The sequence below is a fragment of the Sturnira hondurensis genome, unplaced genomic scaffold (assembly GCF_014824575.4).
Source record: "Sturnira hondurensis isolate 20B ecotype Veracruz unplaced genomic scaffold, ASM1482457v3 Scaffold0013381, whole genome shotgun sequence".
Classification (NCBI taxonomy): Eukaryota; Metazoa; Chordata; class Mammalia; order Chiroptera; family Phyllostomidae; genus Sturnira; species Sturnira hondurensis.
In genome coordinates, this window is record NW_028086012.1 from 3,138,768 (window position 1) to 3,154,205 (window position 15,438).

The 15,438-nt window shown below is 54.8% G+C and overlaps 3 protein-coding genes across 10 annotated transcripts; all 3 read right to left on the minus strand.

The window, feature by feature from the left end:
* Position 1: 1 nt before the first annotated feature.
* Positions 2-5,007, minus strand: DCDC2B (doublecortin domain containing 2B). Of its 5 annotated transcripts, none has more exons than XM_037061571.1 (10): positions 4,685-5,007; positions 3,531-3,582; positions 3,045-3,121; positions 2,687-2,818; positions 2,245-2,391; positions 2,101-2,140; positions 1,173-1,308; positions 944-998; positions 658-758; positions 2-407 (listed from the first exon to the last, which is right to left on the minus strand). In XM_037061571.1, exons 1-9 carry the CDS (start codon positions 4,933-4,935, stop codon positions 692-694), a joined length of 957 nt encoding a protein of 318 aa, XP_036917466.1. In that variant the 5' UTR covers positions 4,936-5,007; the 3' UTR covers positions 2-407; positions 658-691. The 5 variants fall into 5 exon arrangements, with proteins under 5 accessions (XP_036917466.1, XP_036917465.1, XP_036917464.1 ...); XM_037061570.1 differs by having other exon boundaries at positions 658-761; XM_037061569.1 differs by lacking the exon at positions 944-998 and having other exon boundaries at positions 4,685-5,001.
* A 379-nt stretch (positions 5,008-5,386) lies between these two features.
* IQCC (IQ motif containing C) lies at positions 5,387-8,079 on the minus strand. Of its 2 annotated transcripts, none has more exons than XM_037061567.1 (5): positions 7,988-8,079; positions 7,420-7,563; positions 6,916-7,201; positions 6,589-6,707; positions 5,387-6,468 (listed from the first exon to the last, which is right to left on the minus strand). In XM_037061567.1, the coding sequence occupies exons 1-5, from the start codon at positions 8,063-8,065 to the stop codon at positions 5,740-5,742; spliced, it is 1,356 nt and encodes a 451-aa protein (XP_036917462.1). In that variant the 5' UTR covers positions 8,066-8,079; the 3' UTR covers positions 5,387-5,739. The 2 variants fall into 2 exon arrangements, with proteins under 2 accessions (XP_036917462.1, XP_036917461.1); XM_037061566.1 differs by lacking the exon at positions 7,988-8,079 and adding an exon at positions 7,874-7,981.
* Positions 8,080-8,274: 195 nt separating this feature from the next.
* CCDC28B (coiled-coil domain containing 28B) lies at positions 8,275-13,020 on the minus strand. 3 transcript variants are annotated; one of them, XM_037061579.1, is made up of 6 exons: positions 12,948-13,020; positions 11,581-11,767; positions 9,556-9,722; positions 9,243-9,436; positions 9,007-9,029; positions 8,275-8,471 (listed from the first exon to the last, which is right to left on the minus strand). In XM_037061579.1, the coding sequence occupies exons 2-6, from the start codon at positions 11,742-11,744 to the stop codon at positions 8,417-8,419; spliced, it is 603 nt and encodes a 200-aa protein (XP_036917474.1). In that variant the 5' UTR covers positions 11,745-11,767; positions 12,948-13,020; the 3' UTR covers positions 8,275-8,416. The 3 variants fall into 3 exon arrangements, with proteins under 3 accessions (XP_036917474.1, XP_036917475.1, XP_036917478.1); XM_037061580.1 differs by having other exon boundaries at positions 11,581-11,787; positions 12,948-13,002; XM_037061583.1 differs by lacking the exon at positions 12,948-13,020 and adding an exon at positions 12,027-12,046.
* Positions 13,021-15,438: the final 2,418 nt, after the last annotated feature.

The following is a 15,438-nucleotide window of genomic DNA, read 5'->3' on the forward strand; positions in this document are numbered from 1 at the left end:
AAGTTAGTAAGTATTCTTTTATTGTGACAGACCTGCTCTCAAATTTGTGGTCTCTTCTCCAAGCTCAGTTGGCTACGCCTTTCTTTGGCCAGAAAACCCCATAGGAAGTGACCTCTGTGGTTAGGGCTGCTCTGCTCACAGGAAAGGAAGACTGGGCTGTGGGTTAGGAGCAGAAGACTGGGGAGGGTCTGAGGGGGCCGAAGTACCCTGCAGGCTCATGGGAGGTACTTCCTCTTCCAGTACAGGCTGCTGGGGGCTGAGGACAAGATGTGGCTGCAGAGTGGCAGTCCCCAGTTACTGGCTGGGACTGCTGGCCTTCAAGATGGCAGAGCAGGTGCTGAGGTTGAGACAGCTGCCCCAGCCCCAGGCTGGTTTTCCAGGGCCTCTTCCACTATCTGTGCCGCCCTCTGCAGGAGGAGGAAGGCCATACAGGGTGGGCCACTAGCATCCCTCCTCCAGCCCTCAGCCAAGTCTCCCAAACCCAGGAAGAAAAGAGACTTTAGAAATTAGCTCCACTTAACACAGTAGGAAGTAGGGCTTTGAGATGTTATATCTGCTCACAGTTGCAGGTGAACTGTCCCTGGGACCCAGGGCTGACAGTTTCTGTCCAGCCAAGACACTTCCTGTCCTAATATAATGTGTCCAGCCCCAGCCCACCTGATCCAAAGGTTCCTCTGTCCAGGTGGCTTCATCATCTGCTACTTCCCGGGCCCCTTCTGTCTCCTTCCTTGGGTGGGGAGCCATGTACACTCCTTTGACTGCTGGTGAGAGGGGCAGCGTTAGCTGATGCCCAGGCTGAGGCGCGCTCAGTGCTCTTTCCCTTGACCTCCTCTAGCAGCCTCTTCCCCCGAGTTTTGCTCCACATTCCTCATTACCGTGGAGCATGGCAGGGTAGTTCAGAAGCAGGCTTTTGGCCCCCATCCCCGTCCCTTCCAAGCCCTACCCCTGAAGTCTCATTTCCTTGAGTTTCCATGTGCTTGTTTTCACATGCCAAGTCCCTGTAAAGGGGCCAGGAACTGGGTATTGTGCATGGGAGACGGCTCAGCAGAGGTCGGGGCCAGCTCCGTCCCTGGGCATTCTGCCCCCATGGACCATCCCCGCAACAGCAGGAACCATCCTGTGTCTGAGTGAGAAGGTGGCTGGGAAGAGCCTGGGTCCCAGGGTCCCCTCACCTGATGGAAATGAGAAATTGGGCAACATGCGTCTTGGCTGAGTAGCCTGCTGGTGTCTGGCATAGAAAGCAGATATCTCAGTTTGGCTTGGTTCCTTTGGAGAGGGCTGGGCTGCCTGTGCCCTGTGGGCATGGGCCTGTGGACGGGACACTGAGCTTGGGCCGTGGGCGCTGGCTCTTCTTACCTTCTTACTCCCAGTCTAGGCGTGCACACCCCTGGTGCCCGTGGGAGCTTTGAGAGGAGAGGCTGTCCGTCTTCACAGGCTGCATCCTCCCTCCCTGCTCCCTCCTCCCATCAGGCTGCCTTGTCCAGGGACAGAGCAGTTGGTGCCTGGTGCTCAAGAAGCCCAGGGTAATCACGCCCGCCGTGTCACCCCCTCCCCTGCCCCACCCCCCATGCTCACTGGCTCATCTCATGGGAGAGCTCTGGCCTGGGATAAGATGGGGGGGTGGGGGTGGGGGGGCGGTGCAGGGTGGGGCAGATAAGCTCCTGGAGCCTGGCAAGGAGGCATTAGGTCCAGGCAATCAGTCCTGAAGATCCTCATGGAGCCGGGATGAGCTGACTTTCAGCCCAGACCCTGGTCTGGCCCCTGCCACTCAATAACTGTGTCTCCCTGGGCAAACTACTTCACTCTTTGAACTTCAGTCTCTCCTTTGGGAAATGGGAGTAATAATCCCTTTTGGTGCCCTCTCCCTTCCACCTCTTCTCCCCCCAAGGTGCGTTACCTTTGCCTTTCTCTCTCCTAAGCTTCAAGGGCCTGTCTACTACCTAACTTTCTAAATAAACAGTCTCTTAAAATAAAAAAAAGTCTCTCTTTCACAAGATTATTAAGATGCAGTGAGGTAAGGCCAGAGCCCGGGCTGCAGGAGGGGCCAGCCAGTCGCTGTCCTTCCTTTCCCTACCGTCTTCGGCCTCTCACATCACCTACCCCCTGCTTGTGGGGCCTGGCCTTTGGGTCTCGGGGGTACCTGCAACGAAAAAGAAAAGGCTGGTAGTAGGCAGAGGAGGACGTGGAGTCGAGGTGGCTTCCTCTGCTCTAGCCAGCTGCCCTTCCCATGGCACACATACATACCAGCAGCCCCTGGGCGGCGAGGGACGAGGCACCAGCAGCTCCAGATAGGGGAGGGCCTTGAACTCGTCTTCCCCAACAGCCACATAGTAACGGCCACTCACCAGCGCCTCCCTTGCTGACAGTGGGAGCCCCTCCAGGGTGCAGAGTCTGGGAGAGAGTCGAGTGGAACAGGACTGGTGGACAAGATGCTCTTCGTATTTGGCAGGCTGTGAGGGGTGGGCACAGCTATTCCAAGGCTACTGGCCCCCTGGGCACCAGGGCTGGTCACCTGGGCTCTGCCCTGGCTCCCAGAACTCGTTGGAGGAGCCTCGCCCCCTGGCACAGAAGGAAATCCCGCCTGGGGAAATGTGCTTTCCTTTGGCCTTGTCATCTGCAAGGACAGCCGGAACCAGTGAGGAGGCTCCCTTTGGAGGCTTCTGGGAGCCCCGGGCCCCACACTCACTTGCACACAGCCCCGGTCCGTAATTTGGCCTTCTCGGTCAGGAGCTTCAACACTGTCTGCCAGTCCTCGTTGGCATCCTGGGACAGCTTCAGGCCAAATGGGGGACTTAACAGGTCCCCATTCCTGAACACACTGGGACAAAGAGCAGGCTGGTAAGGGGAAGGATCCCCAAAGTTTCCTGCATGTGAAAGGGGCCAGAAGGCAGTTCAAGAACCAGTGTGTTGGCCCGTTTTCACCCATCAGGCATGTTGGACTTCTTATACTCAGGGACTAGGGGCTCCTGGAACAAACCTACTCACATTTTCTTGGTCTCACTGAGACAAAACTCTATGTTCCTGCTCCCAACACCAGCACTTACTGGATATAGCAGGGGGAACCTGCAGGTAGCCTCCGTCCAAGGGCCCTATCACCTGGGTGCTGAGTCATGGGACGACCCTGAAATCCAAGTCAGGCGAGAGTTGAGGCCTTTGGTCATGGGTGGGTCAGTCCAATTGGGAGGGGAGGGAAGGGAACCAGACGGGGGCAGGAGAGGGGGCAAGGAGAGATGAGACTAGTCACATCCTCACCAAATGGTGCTTCGAACTCCCTAAGTCACATTCTAAGCACCCCTGCCCCATGAGTTTTACAGCCTCCTCTTCCTTTGGGAACCACAGCCTGGAGACAAAGTAAAAGGGTGGGAAAGGAGCAAGAGGGAAGTGTCTTGAGATCTTATACCTGGGAAGTGAACCAACTATTCCAGAGTAGGTGTGGAGACTCCCCACCATGGGACTGGCAGATTCTGCCCTTCCTAGGGCCCCTGGCTCCCCAAGTTGGGGGCAATCCCAGGAGGAGCGGGAAGACTCACAGGTAGTCTGCTGCTTTTCCCGCCTTGATCCTTCCCTCCAGGGGGTGAATAGCTGAAAGCACAGGTAGATCACCGGTCATCTTGGGGAGCCTGGTAGCTGCCGGAATTTGGGGCTGGGGTCTAGCTCATCCCTTCCACTGGAACAGTTCCAGTCATTTCAGTCCAGAAACATGCTGGTGATTGAACCTACCTTAGTGTCCTGAGTTAGGCTGACACAAACCGTAAGATTAAAGGTTGAAACTAGTTCATTAAGCATCCTACTGATGTGAGAAATTTTCTCATTCATGGTGTAGGTGGTTTTATCTCATGTATGGAGTTCAGAGTGATTCACCCAAAGAAATGACAAAGTCCAGATTCTAAGTCTGTCCAGATTCCAACCCCTTGCTTCTTACATTACAGCAGGTAACCTCAGCTGAGAGCCAAGTAGGGCCTGGAAGCCAGCTCTGAGTCAGAAGCTCAGACACCCAAATTCTTCTCCTGTCCTGGAAGGCACAGCTCCATCTGCAGAGGGGAATGACCCCGGCCTAATGCCGAGCATGGGATGCCTAGACGGGGCCAAATGCAGTGGTGGATGAATTTAGCATGTTTGGTGGTGGTAGAGGACCCAGTTAGGAAGAGCCCTTGGTAGGGGCTCAGACTGCAGAGTGTTTTCCTTCCCACTGGCTGGTCCTGGCTGTGATGAGCATGAACATTAGTGTCAGACTTCAACCTAAACTCTGGCTCCACTATTTGTTACTTAACTTCACTGTCTTTTTTTTTAAACAGATCTTCCTTTAAAAAAAAAAAGATTTATTTATTTATCTTTAGAGAGGAAGGGAAGGAGAGAGGGAGAGAAACATCAATGTATGGTTGCCTTTCGGGCATCCCCTGCTGGGAACTGGCCTGCAACCCAGGCATGTGCCCTGACTGGGAATCGAACTGCAATCCTGTGGTTCACAGGCCCGTGCTCAATCCACTGAGCTACACCAGCCAGGGCTTAACTTCACTGTCTTGATTTCCCCTTCTAAAGAAGGGGGCGGGGGCAAGACCAGTCCCTTCGCAGGGTTGCTGCCCTCAGAAACAGCATATAAGCACCCGCACATAACAACTACTGAACACGAACCATTGCTGTTACCTCCCTCCCTAGGCTCTTTGCCCAACCCCAGCCCACTCACTGGAGCTTGCAGAACCTTTCGAAGCCAGCAGCCACATACTGCCCTCCGTTCTGCAGGTCAGCCAGGTTGGTAATACGGTGGCCATGACAAGGTGTGTAGAGGGTGCGCACAGCCACCGAGGCCTGCACAGCTGATGTTACCTCATTGAGGAAGGTCTCCATGGTGGGGAAACGGCGCTGAGAGACCACCAGCTGGTGGCCTGGGCAGAAAGGGTCCCCATTCCGGTATACCACTACCCTCTTGGCTGCCATAGTGTGTTCTCAGCTAGAGACGCAGAGCTGTTGCCAGGCAACTAAGGCAGGCCTGGGAGCAGTGCCAATCAGAGGTGTAGGCCTGCCCTCAGGAATGCAGGGAGAGCCTCAGCAGGAACACTTAACTAAAGTCAAGATCTCATTTAATCTGCCCTTGGGGGCACCTCACCAGAGTGGAGAGGGTGTGATCACTATACATGGGGTGAGACCCTGGGGCTCAGTGATTGAGGCACTGTCAGAGAGCACTCTGAAATACAGGTGGTCCAGTACTGGATAGATGGAGGGCTTCTCAGAAACTCCCTGCCACTCTACAGCCCAAGGGCTGAGCTCAAAGGAGGATCAGCTTAGGAGTCTGCTCCCAGCGAGCTCTGGGGCAGGGACCCTGGGCCTGTAAGAAGTGACGGGAAGGCCCTGAGTCCGGCCTTCGGGCACAAGATGAATGCAACCAGGCTCAGAATCCAAGAAAAACCTTTATTCTCCATCAGGTCTCCCACTTAACCAGGTAACTAACTCCCTGTCCAGAATTCGCATTCAGCCACAGGCAGAGGATGAAAGCACGTCCTTCTCCCTCCTCTCCCTGTAGTGGTGCCAGCTTTTTGCTCCAGCATTTCTTGGCCCCACTGGCCACCAAGGGAGGGGCAAGATGTAGAGCTGGTACCAGAGATCAAGGATGAGGACCCGTCTCCTTGTATCTCCCTTTGGAACCTGCGCCTCCCCAGGGACTAGCCCGGTGGTCCTGTTTTCCACAGCTTGCCCCTCCAGGGGTGCTCTCCTATGCTGTCTAACCCTGTGGAAGACAGTTTTTCAGATGGCCTGATCTCCATGATCCAGTCCTCTGGTTTTCCGTCCTTCAGAGCTAGGCTCCTTGGAAGCTCTATCTCTAGAGCTGTTATTACAGGGGGTCTGGCCCTTGGGTGGTTTAGTCTTCCAGAGATCCCGGCCACCATATTCTAATAAAGTCCCATCCCAGATGACACGGTCTTCTGAGAGGCCCAACTTTCGTGGCCTAGCTCGTTGGCACTCCGGCTTTTTGTGGTCTGGCCCTCTGGGAGACCTGTCTTCAATATTCAGGTCTACGTGGAGTTTGGGCAGCTGTGTTCTGGCCTTTCCAGAACAGGGGCCCTTAGGTTTGAGGCCTTTAGGGGTCTGGTCCTCCTGGAGTTTCGTCAGCTGCAGGCAGGCCCCTCCAAAGGTCTGGTCCCCACGGTGTGGCTCTTTGGCAAGCCTATTCTCCATGGCCTGATTATCGGATGGTATGGGCAGCTGTGGTCCAGCCCTCCTGTGACATGAGTCCCTGTATTTGTTCCCGACAGTGGCTTCGTCTGTAGCGGCCAGTCTTTCTGGGGATTTGTGGGGTTGTGACTTGGGCCTCCAGCAAGAGGCATCTGCGTGGCCTGGCTCTCCCGCAGTTGTGGCTCTGCAGCACTGCTCTTCCCGTGGTGGGCCTGGTTGTGAGCCAGCTCTCTCACAGGCCTGTCCCCTGTGGTCTGGGCTCGCCTCTGGGGATTGCAGTGTTTGTCTAAGAGTTAGGTACTGTTGGGGAAGAGAACAGACACTGTACCGGGCAGGCGTGTGTGGCCATGGCAGGAGGCGTCTCTCTAATTGCCACCCTTGGCCCTAAATGTGCACAGAGGGCTCCAAGTTAGTGCTTACCTCCTTACGGCTATTGATGGCCTGCTGTAGCCAGAGCAGTTCCATGGCCAAGTGGCTGCGGAGGTACTGGAGGTCTTGGAGCTCAGCTGGCCTGTGGGGCAGTCCTGGACCTATGCCTTCTGTGAAGGAGGGAGGAAATAAAGAGAAAGCCTTAAGGGGTAGACACAGGGTGCTGGCCTAGCAGAAGACCCTGGGACCCTCCCTCCCCTGCTCATGAGTTGCCCTCAACCAGGCAGAAGGAAGAAGGAAAGGGATGCAGATTATCTAGAAAAAGCCTTTCACTTTTCAGGTGGGAAAGCTGAGTCCCAGAGAAGATCAGGGGCTTGCCTTGATCTAGCAGAGATGAACCTGGGTTCTCCACCCTTGACAAATCTCTGGTCTTCTCTTGGCTGGGTTTCCTGGTTTTCCTGCTCTGCTCATCCCGAAGCCACTGGCTGTCATCTCTGCAGGGAAGACTATCTGAGTTTGCCGAGATCTCTCCTGACTTCTTCAGCACCATCTCCTCCGGGACGACTTCTCTCTCAGGCTCCTTTTGTGAGAAGCAGCTCCGTAGTTCCTGTTCTGGTTTTGGTACCCTCTCTCTGGCTTTCCAGGTCCGATGAGACTTTGCCTTCTGAGCAATCAGTCAGAGAGGTATGAGAACCCCAGGGCTAAACCCTCCAAGTACCTGAGTGCCATGATTTAGCTTACAGGTTGGTGGGGATTCGGGATTGGGATGTGAGGAAGTCTGCTGCCTCTTCCATTGAGAAAAGCTTGTCAACAGAAAGGGTGGATTCTACCACTCCCTCGAATGCCCTACCAGGTCCCTCCTCCCCCTAGGATGTGTACTACCTGTGGGAGAAACTTAGGTCTGGGAATCCAGCCCTCAGTCCATTGTAGCGTGCCTAGATCACCCTCGAGCTCTCGTACAACAGCCTCATACTCGGCCCGAAGACTCTGGAAATGGCGTCGGACCAGGAAACCCCGGACGCAGGCCTGGTATAGAAAAGGAGGGGAAAGAAATCCCTCATGATTGCAAAGGTGAAGGCGTCTTTACAGATTCTCCTGGGGAGGTCATCCTACATCCCAGTGGTTGCAAGAGGGGACCCAGCCACGGGAAAGCTCCGGGGCTTCAAGAAAGCATGTTGGACTGCGTCCCTTTCTTCGATTTAAGGCTCTTGCTACCATTTCCACGCTGCCGCAGGAGCGTACGGTGGGAGCGCTGGGTGATGGTACTGCGGGGGGGGGGGGCGCGGGGGCTCCGTGAGTGCCAACATTCTTTAGCGCGGTGGGGACGGGTTGGTACCTGCAGAAGTGGGCACGCGCATAGGTAACTAAATATGACAGCCTCATCTCGTTGGAAGGTCTTAGCCCGAGATCCCATGGGGGTAATCATGTGCTCCCTCCGCTCGCCCCACACCTGCAGCACGACCACCTTCCGCACCAACTGCTCCCGCTCCATCGGGTGCCAACTGCCGGCGCCTGCACAGTGCGTCATTAGTACGCATCGCGCAGGCCAGCGCAGGCCCTGCCCCCCGTCTCCCAGCAACCGTCCCACGTGGTTTAGGCGGGAGGCCTCAGGGCGTCAGATCCCATTTCCGGAGCCTCACTCCCGAAAAGTGTGCCACGCAGAGGTGTATTCGCCGTGGCTGCGGCACCCCAGCAGAGAGTAAAGACGCAGTGAGGACACGGAGGACACGGAGCCGCTTTCTTTCTTTGTCGTTTAATTCCATCTAATGCCCCCCTCCCCATAGCACCTGGGGGCCCGTGGAATATACAGTCGAGTTCGTAAAAAGTCACAGTTTGAAGGGAATGAGAGGGGCAGCCTGGGCCTGGCTGGGTCCGACATCTACACAGCTGCCTGTTCCTCAGGCTCTGCATTCTCCGCCAGGTGCAATTTCTGTCTGTGCCAGTCAAGGATCAGCTGCTTTGGACCCATCTTTCCAGCCCTGCCTTCCCGTCCCCAACTGCGAAAAGGGGCTGCGCAAGGGACTCGGGTGGTCCGAGGTCTGAGGTTGCAGTCCTCGCCTGCCCTTTTTGCTAGGTGGCTTACCTCATCGCCTTTTGGTCTAAATCATACAGGCGCACTATTTTGCACCCGCACTATTTCTGACTAGGACTAGTGATCGAAATCGGTGAAAATAACTGTTGAGTGCTCTAAGATCAGGAAGCCACTAGTGAAGCTTTGCCATGGAATTAGCGTCAGCTCAAGTACTTGCCGAGATTTAGATAAGGAGGTAAAATGTATTTCCTGCAACCAGCTTTCTCCTAATAAGTCTTCCTGCACTCCTTTTCTTGGGCGGGGTCAGCCTGTGGTTGATACTGACTCAGTGGGACACAGAGGTGTGGAGATGGATGGCGGTAGGGAAGAGGAAACTGATATCATCTTTGGGAGGCACATACACATGTAGACACTATAGGGTCCCCTGGAAAGGATACATAGAATTACTAAGATCTTCCAGCTGTGGAGACAAAGAGAATTCCCTGTCAGGAGAGGCACCAGGCCAAACCCCAAATGTTCTGGGTGCCATCTTCTAGTGGGGATTGAGGGGCCCAGAGCTCTTAACCTCATGCACCTCCAGCTTTTCCCCCAGAGGCCAGTAATGGCCTTAGGAGCATGTACCTCCCCCACCCCTTCATGCCCCCAGGAATCAAAGCACCCAGCCTTGACCTACATTGCTAAGCAGCTGGTCCAGGTTTCGGTCAGCCATGGTCTTCTTCTGCTCCTCAGGCAGCCCCTCAGTGACCCCATCCTCTTCCTCTTCCTCTTCCTCCTCTTCCCCACACACGTCCAGGCTGAAGTGCAGCCGGGCCAGCTTCTCCTGCATCTCCCGCACGTGCTCCAGCTGCTCAAAGGAGCATTCCTTCCCTGGACAGCACCTGAGTAAGCCCTGGGAGCGACTCTGGGGCCTTGGTCCCTGCTGCCCACCAGAGACCAGGTCCTCCAGCACCACCCACACGCCCTCTGAGCCCAGCCCCAGGACTCACCGAAGGCCTGCAGCCGGCCTGAGTGGAAGTCATTGAGCAGATTCAGCAGTCCCCCCTCCATCTCATAAACATCGGTCACCTCAGTCAGGAATGAGTGCTGCAGCGGGGTGCCTGCAGGGCCAGCCCCACCTCCAGCCAGCACTGGGCGGCATTTCTCCTTGCCTACCCTGGGGGTGGACATGACCAAGGTCACGGGGTGGGGGCAGCCAGGTACCCTTAGGTCTTTTGTGCTGTCTGTGCACTGATGCAGCTTCCTGTCCACTCACCAACACAAATGGGTGCTTGTTCTTGTGGCCCCGCTTTGGGCACCAGGACTGGGAAAGGGAACAGGTGAGGAGGGGGTAAGGGTAAGGAGTCAAAATGTCTTTTTCTGCTGCTGGTACAGCCAGAGCTCTGGCTAGAAGGGGGTCCTGGATTCCTGTCTGAGCCCCACTCATTCCTCCTGTGAAAGTCACTTGTTTTCACTGGTCCTCAGTGAACTGGGGACATGACTCCCCTATTGCTGGGAGAGCCATCTTACCTCTCCCCACAATACCTCTTTCTGTCCCTCTTTTTAAAAATTTATTAACTTATTTATCTTTAGAGGGGAAGGGAAGGAGAGAAGGAGAGAAATATCAATGTATGGCTGCCTCTCGTGAGTCCCCTTGCTGGGAACTGGCCTGCAACCCAGGCATGTGCCCTGACTGGGAATCGAACCACGATCGTGTGGTTTGCAGGCCTGCGCTCAGTCCACTGAGCTACACCAGCCAGAGCTGCCTCTCTTCTATTAAAAAACTGTTTTGAAGTTTGCAGTTCTCTCAGGATAACAATTAAGGACCTTCGCAACCTGGCCCACCCTCCACACCCACTCTCCTATTGCATTCCTTCCTATTCCTGCCCCAGCCCTGAGCTTCAGCGATACTCACAGTGGCTGTCCCCAAACATGCCCCTGAGGCAGGGGGCGTCAGAGCCATAGGAAAACACAGCAATCGGGGAAAGAACACACATGGACACAGACATGTTGTAGGGTAGAATGCAGATCCCCAATCATTAAAAAAAATTAAGCTGTGGATGGATGTTGAGAATGTTATGCTGAGTGAAATAAGTCAGTCAAAAAAAGCTGAGAACCATAGGATTTCACTCAGAGGTGGGATATAAAACTGAAACTCCCGGACACAGACAACAGCGTGGTGGTTACCAGAGGGAAGTATGGGTAGTAGTGGGTAAAGGGGGCCAAATATATGGTGACGGAAGATGATTTGACTTTGGGTGGGTGGTGGGCACACGATGCGATGTACAGACCATGCATCACAGAAATGTACACCTGACACCCATATGATCTTTTTTTTTTTAAGATTTAATTTATTTATTTATCTTTAGAGGGGAAGGAGAGGGAGAGAAACATCAATGTATGGTTGCCTTTTGTGCATCCCCTGCTGGGAGTTGGCCTGCAGGGAACCGGACTACAACCCAGGCATGTGCCCTGACTGGGAATCGAACCACAATCCTCTGGTTCGCAGGCCCGCGCTCAATCCACTGAGCTACACCAGCCAGGGCCTACACCTATATGATCTTATTAACCAGTGTCACCCCAGTAAATTTAATTTAAAAAATTAAGCAAAGAATTCGAGTTGTATACCTGAGTATCTCCTCGCCATTTGCTGCTCCATGACACTCCAGGGCCACCAAAATATGTGGGGTTCCCTGAACCTTCCAGGCAGCATTTTTCACCCACACGTGTGCCAGGCAAGCCCCTGAGAACATTCTCCCTGACCAGTGCACTGACCAGCCTCCTCTGACTCTGACTTCCTGGTGGCCAGGCTGCTCACTCCCTGCTGTGAGGGGTGTCACCACACTGGCCTTTCCGACACACACTTGAGGACACGGACTGGGTCTGAGCATTTGGGTTCTCAGGGGCAAGCCCAGGAAAAGTGTCAATTATTGCTTAGTACCTAAAGGCTAAGGCCCCCTTTACCTTCCTGCCCATAGGGTTCAGCTCAGAGTTAGGGTCCCTCCTTCCCTGCCCTGCTTTCCTTCTGTACTCACCTCTTGAATTTGGCCCTCTGTTTGGGGGACGGCAGATGTGGGAGGCCCAGGGCTAAGGAGCCACTGTGGCTGGTGGGCACAGGGACCCTGCGGAGTGTTCCTGGGGCTGCAGCAGGCTGGGTCAGGCAGGGCTTGGGACTCCTTTTCTTCTTCTTGTCCTCCATTGATGCTGGCTGGGATTCAGGCCCTGTGTGGGAGGCAGCCCCACCGAGATGTGAGGGGCAAAGTCATCCCCTCACCCGCCAAACCCTGAGAATTGCAAAAGAAGGGCCCCTGTCCAACTATCCCTTAACATCTGTCAGGGTCTCTGTCCCCTCATCTGTCCAGTATGGGTGGGGCTAGATGCCAGTGCCAACTCCCTACCCCCATAGGACTGGGGTTACGGATCTGTAGTTGAAGGACCTTTGGAGGCCCACTCGGGTCCCCACCCTGCCCTCCAATGCCACCTGAAAGGGCTGCACCCCATATGATTCTCCTGAGGCTGCTGGAGTTTCCTGCCCCAATAGCTGAGGGGTGGAGCTGACTGAGGAAATGTGGAGGAAGGGACAATGGATGTGAGCTGGCAGGAGCTCAAAAAGATTGGGGGTGTCTTAGCCAGGCACTGTGCTATTTATCAACTGCCTAGGCAGATGCTGACAAACCTGGGAGCATCTACATGGGAGGTGACTGAAGCATGGGGACACAAAGCACTAACCACCAGAGGATGGCTAACAGCGGGAGAAGCTATAGTGTGTAGGGTGGGCTCAGAGTGGGTTTCCTCCCATCCCCAACCGCAAACACCAGGCAACTCCCAGAAGTTCCCTGGGACATGTTTCCAGCTGCTTCACCCTCCCTACTCAGAAAGTCCCTGCTCGGGTTCAGCTAGGGTGGGTGGTGGGCAGCAGCTGGCTTCCTTGGCTCGACAATGGCTGGCCTGTGACTGACACTGCTTGGCCTCCAGTGCGACCCTGCCTGCAAGCCCAGGTCTGCCGAGGCCCTCCCCAGGGAGGTCTGTCTGTGGGTTTTCCACAGCTGCTCCTTCCAAGCTGCCACCACCAAGCTTGATTCTGCACTCTGGGATGGTGGTGGTGCTGGGGTATAAGCCTTTAAATTGGCACCAAGCTGGCTGGCACTGAGGGGTGTGGTGGAGGGGAGACCTGTGGCGGCTCGGGCCAATTAGGGACTTGATAGAAGAACTGGAGTGGGAGCCTTTGCTGCCCAGGAACCGCTGGGGACGACCTGGGGTCTATTTCCCACGCTCAACTCCCTAAGCCATGTGCCAAAGGGATCGTTCACCTCGGGAGCCAGGATCCTAAATGGCGGGCCAGACCCGAGTCAGGCTGTCCCTCTCCCCTCCCACTCCACCCTCCTCCCTCGGGGCAACTGACCTGGAGGTTTGGGGTCTGGAGTGATGCTTAGATGCGTGTTCCTCCGCCCTCAGTACGCTCCTACTGGGAACAGAAGGGGTGGAAGCCTAGCTGGCAGGAGGTAATTTGCATTTAAAGAGAAAGTGACCTTTAGTGCTGGGGATGGAGTAAGATGGGAAAGCGCCCCCACGTTTATTATGCTGTCCCTTTCATGACTTCACCTTTCCACTTGAACAAGGTGACTTTGATGGTTGTGTGATGGCCATATCAAAACCTTTTTGCTTTTCCCATCAGTTTTGAGAAAAACTGCAGTCTCCCAAAATGGTGGTGGCTTTGTCAGAAAGAAGAATGGAAAGAGGGAGAAGAGAGAGAAGAACAACAGCCTGTAAGAAGTATAGAAATGGCAGCAGCAGCACGAAGAAACTTCAAGACAAACATCCATCAGGTGAGTCCGGGGCTCCTGTTAAGCACTTTGTAGTCATTTGACCCTCAGCAACCCTGACAGAAGACACTGTCATCATCTCGTTTTACCGAAAGCCTACAATAGTCTTTCAGGGCAACAGTGCTCCTCCCAATGACCAGACACCTCCTCGCTGGTGAGTGTGGGGGGCTGAACTCCGTGGCTGAGGAAGTGACAGGACTGAACCCGCCCCGCTCCCCACCCCAGGCCTAGGAGACCGTTAGTAGAAATCCATGAGATTACCCGGTGCTTGACTGCAACCGCTCCCCTCCCACCAGGAAACCTGAGCTGGTGAGGGAGGCTGACCCAGGGCGCTGGTGCTGCCCCAGGTGGGAGGAGGCGGGGCAGATCAATGGGGCATCTATTTAAAGAGCTGGCCTAGGCTTCCAGCTCAGGTCCTCAGAGAAGCATCTGATGCAACAGCAGACAAGCATTTTCCCCGCCAGGCTGCCCTGCAGTCTCAAATAACTCCCACAGGGCAGCCACACAGCTGTCCCACCCCTTCCCCTACCGCTGGGCAGGGGCCACTTCCCAGGGCCTGGGCCTCAGGCCGAGCGAGGGAGGGTCAGGCACTGCTTCCCCCAGCTCCTGGCCAGCGAACTCTTCCTGGTGCTTCCAGTGCCCTGACTGTTCCAGAAGGGGGGACGTTAACCGAGGACTTTTTCAGTGAGCAGGGATCGGAGGGAGGGGCTGCCTGGGCAGAGAGGACACCCAGAAGCCACTCTCCTCCCCGACCGGAACTGCCTCCCTGACCGGAACTGCTAGAAAGTGGTACCAGGGCTCCTCTAGGAGAGTGGCAGAGGGCCAGGGGGCACCTCGAAGGGAAAGAGACTTTCAGAGCTGCTTTGCTCAGAGCTCCAGGCTCCTCCTCTGACCGCCTCCCAAGGACCTTTCGAAACAATATGGCCAGCACAGAAAAATATCTTTGCATTAGGAAGGATCCTGACTAGAAGGGGCAGAGGCTCTATGGGGACTGTCACCACCAGTGTGGACATACCTGCCTGTGGAGGGCTGGAGGGACACTTTTGTCTGTCATTTGTTGGCCATTCACACACGATTCTTCGTGCCAGCCCAGCCCTCAGAGAGAACAGGGCGCTGAGTGAGCCATCCAGGATGTCTGCCACACAGGAGCCTCAACTTTTCTTAGTTTAAAAAAAATTTTGAAATGTATTTATTTTCTGAGAGAGGGGATGGGAAGGAGAAAGAGAGGGAGAGAAACATCAGTCAATGTGTGGTTGCCTCTCATGTGTCCCCTGCTGGGAACCTGGTCTGCAACCCAGGCATGTGCCCTGACTGGCAATTGAACTAGCGACCCTTTGCTTCACAGGCCTGTGCTCAATTCACTGAGCTACACTGGCCTCAGCAGGAGCCTCAACTTTTACACCTAGGTTTGGGGTGAACAGGAGTGTTTAAGAAACCAGTTCATTAAAAAAAAAAAGATTTGAGAGCGAGAGAATTTGTTGTTCCACTTTTTTATGGACTCATTGGTTGCTGCTTCTGTGTGCTCTGGCCAGGGACACAGACAAAGCTATAGCCAACTGAGCTACCCGGCCAGGGCAAGAAACCAGTTTACTTTTTTTTTTTTTTTTAAGATTTTATTCATTTATCTTTAGAGGGGAAGGGAAGGAGACAGGGTTAGAAATATATGTATGGTTGCCTCTCTTGTGTCCCCCGCTGGGAACTGGCCTGCAACCCAGGCATGTGCCCTGACTGGGAATCGAACCGCGATCTCTTAGTTTGCAGGCCCATGCTGAAACCACTGAGCTACACCAGCCAGGGCCTAGTTTACTTTTAAGAACTGCATGCAGAATGTGGTCTTGTTAAGGAATGCCCCAAATCAAAGGAACTTGGAGGTCCCTGGTGGACCAGGGCCAGAAGATGCTGCCCCAGAAGTATAGTGATGTCCACTCCCCTTAATTTGGACCTGGGTTGGCATCTGACTACGTTTCGGCTGTCCTTGTTTTTTGCCTTCCTCCTGGACTCTACCTGTCCCCCTGCCCTCTGGACCTAGCCCAGATTTCTTCACCTGGCACAAAGGCTCTTGGTGATTCA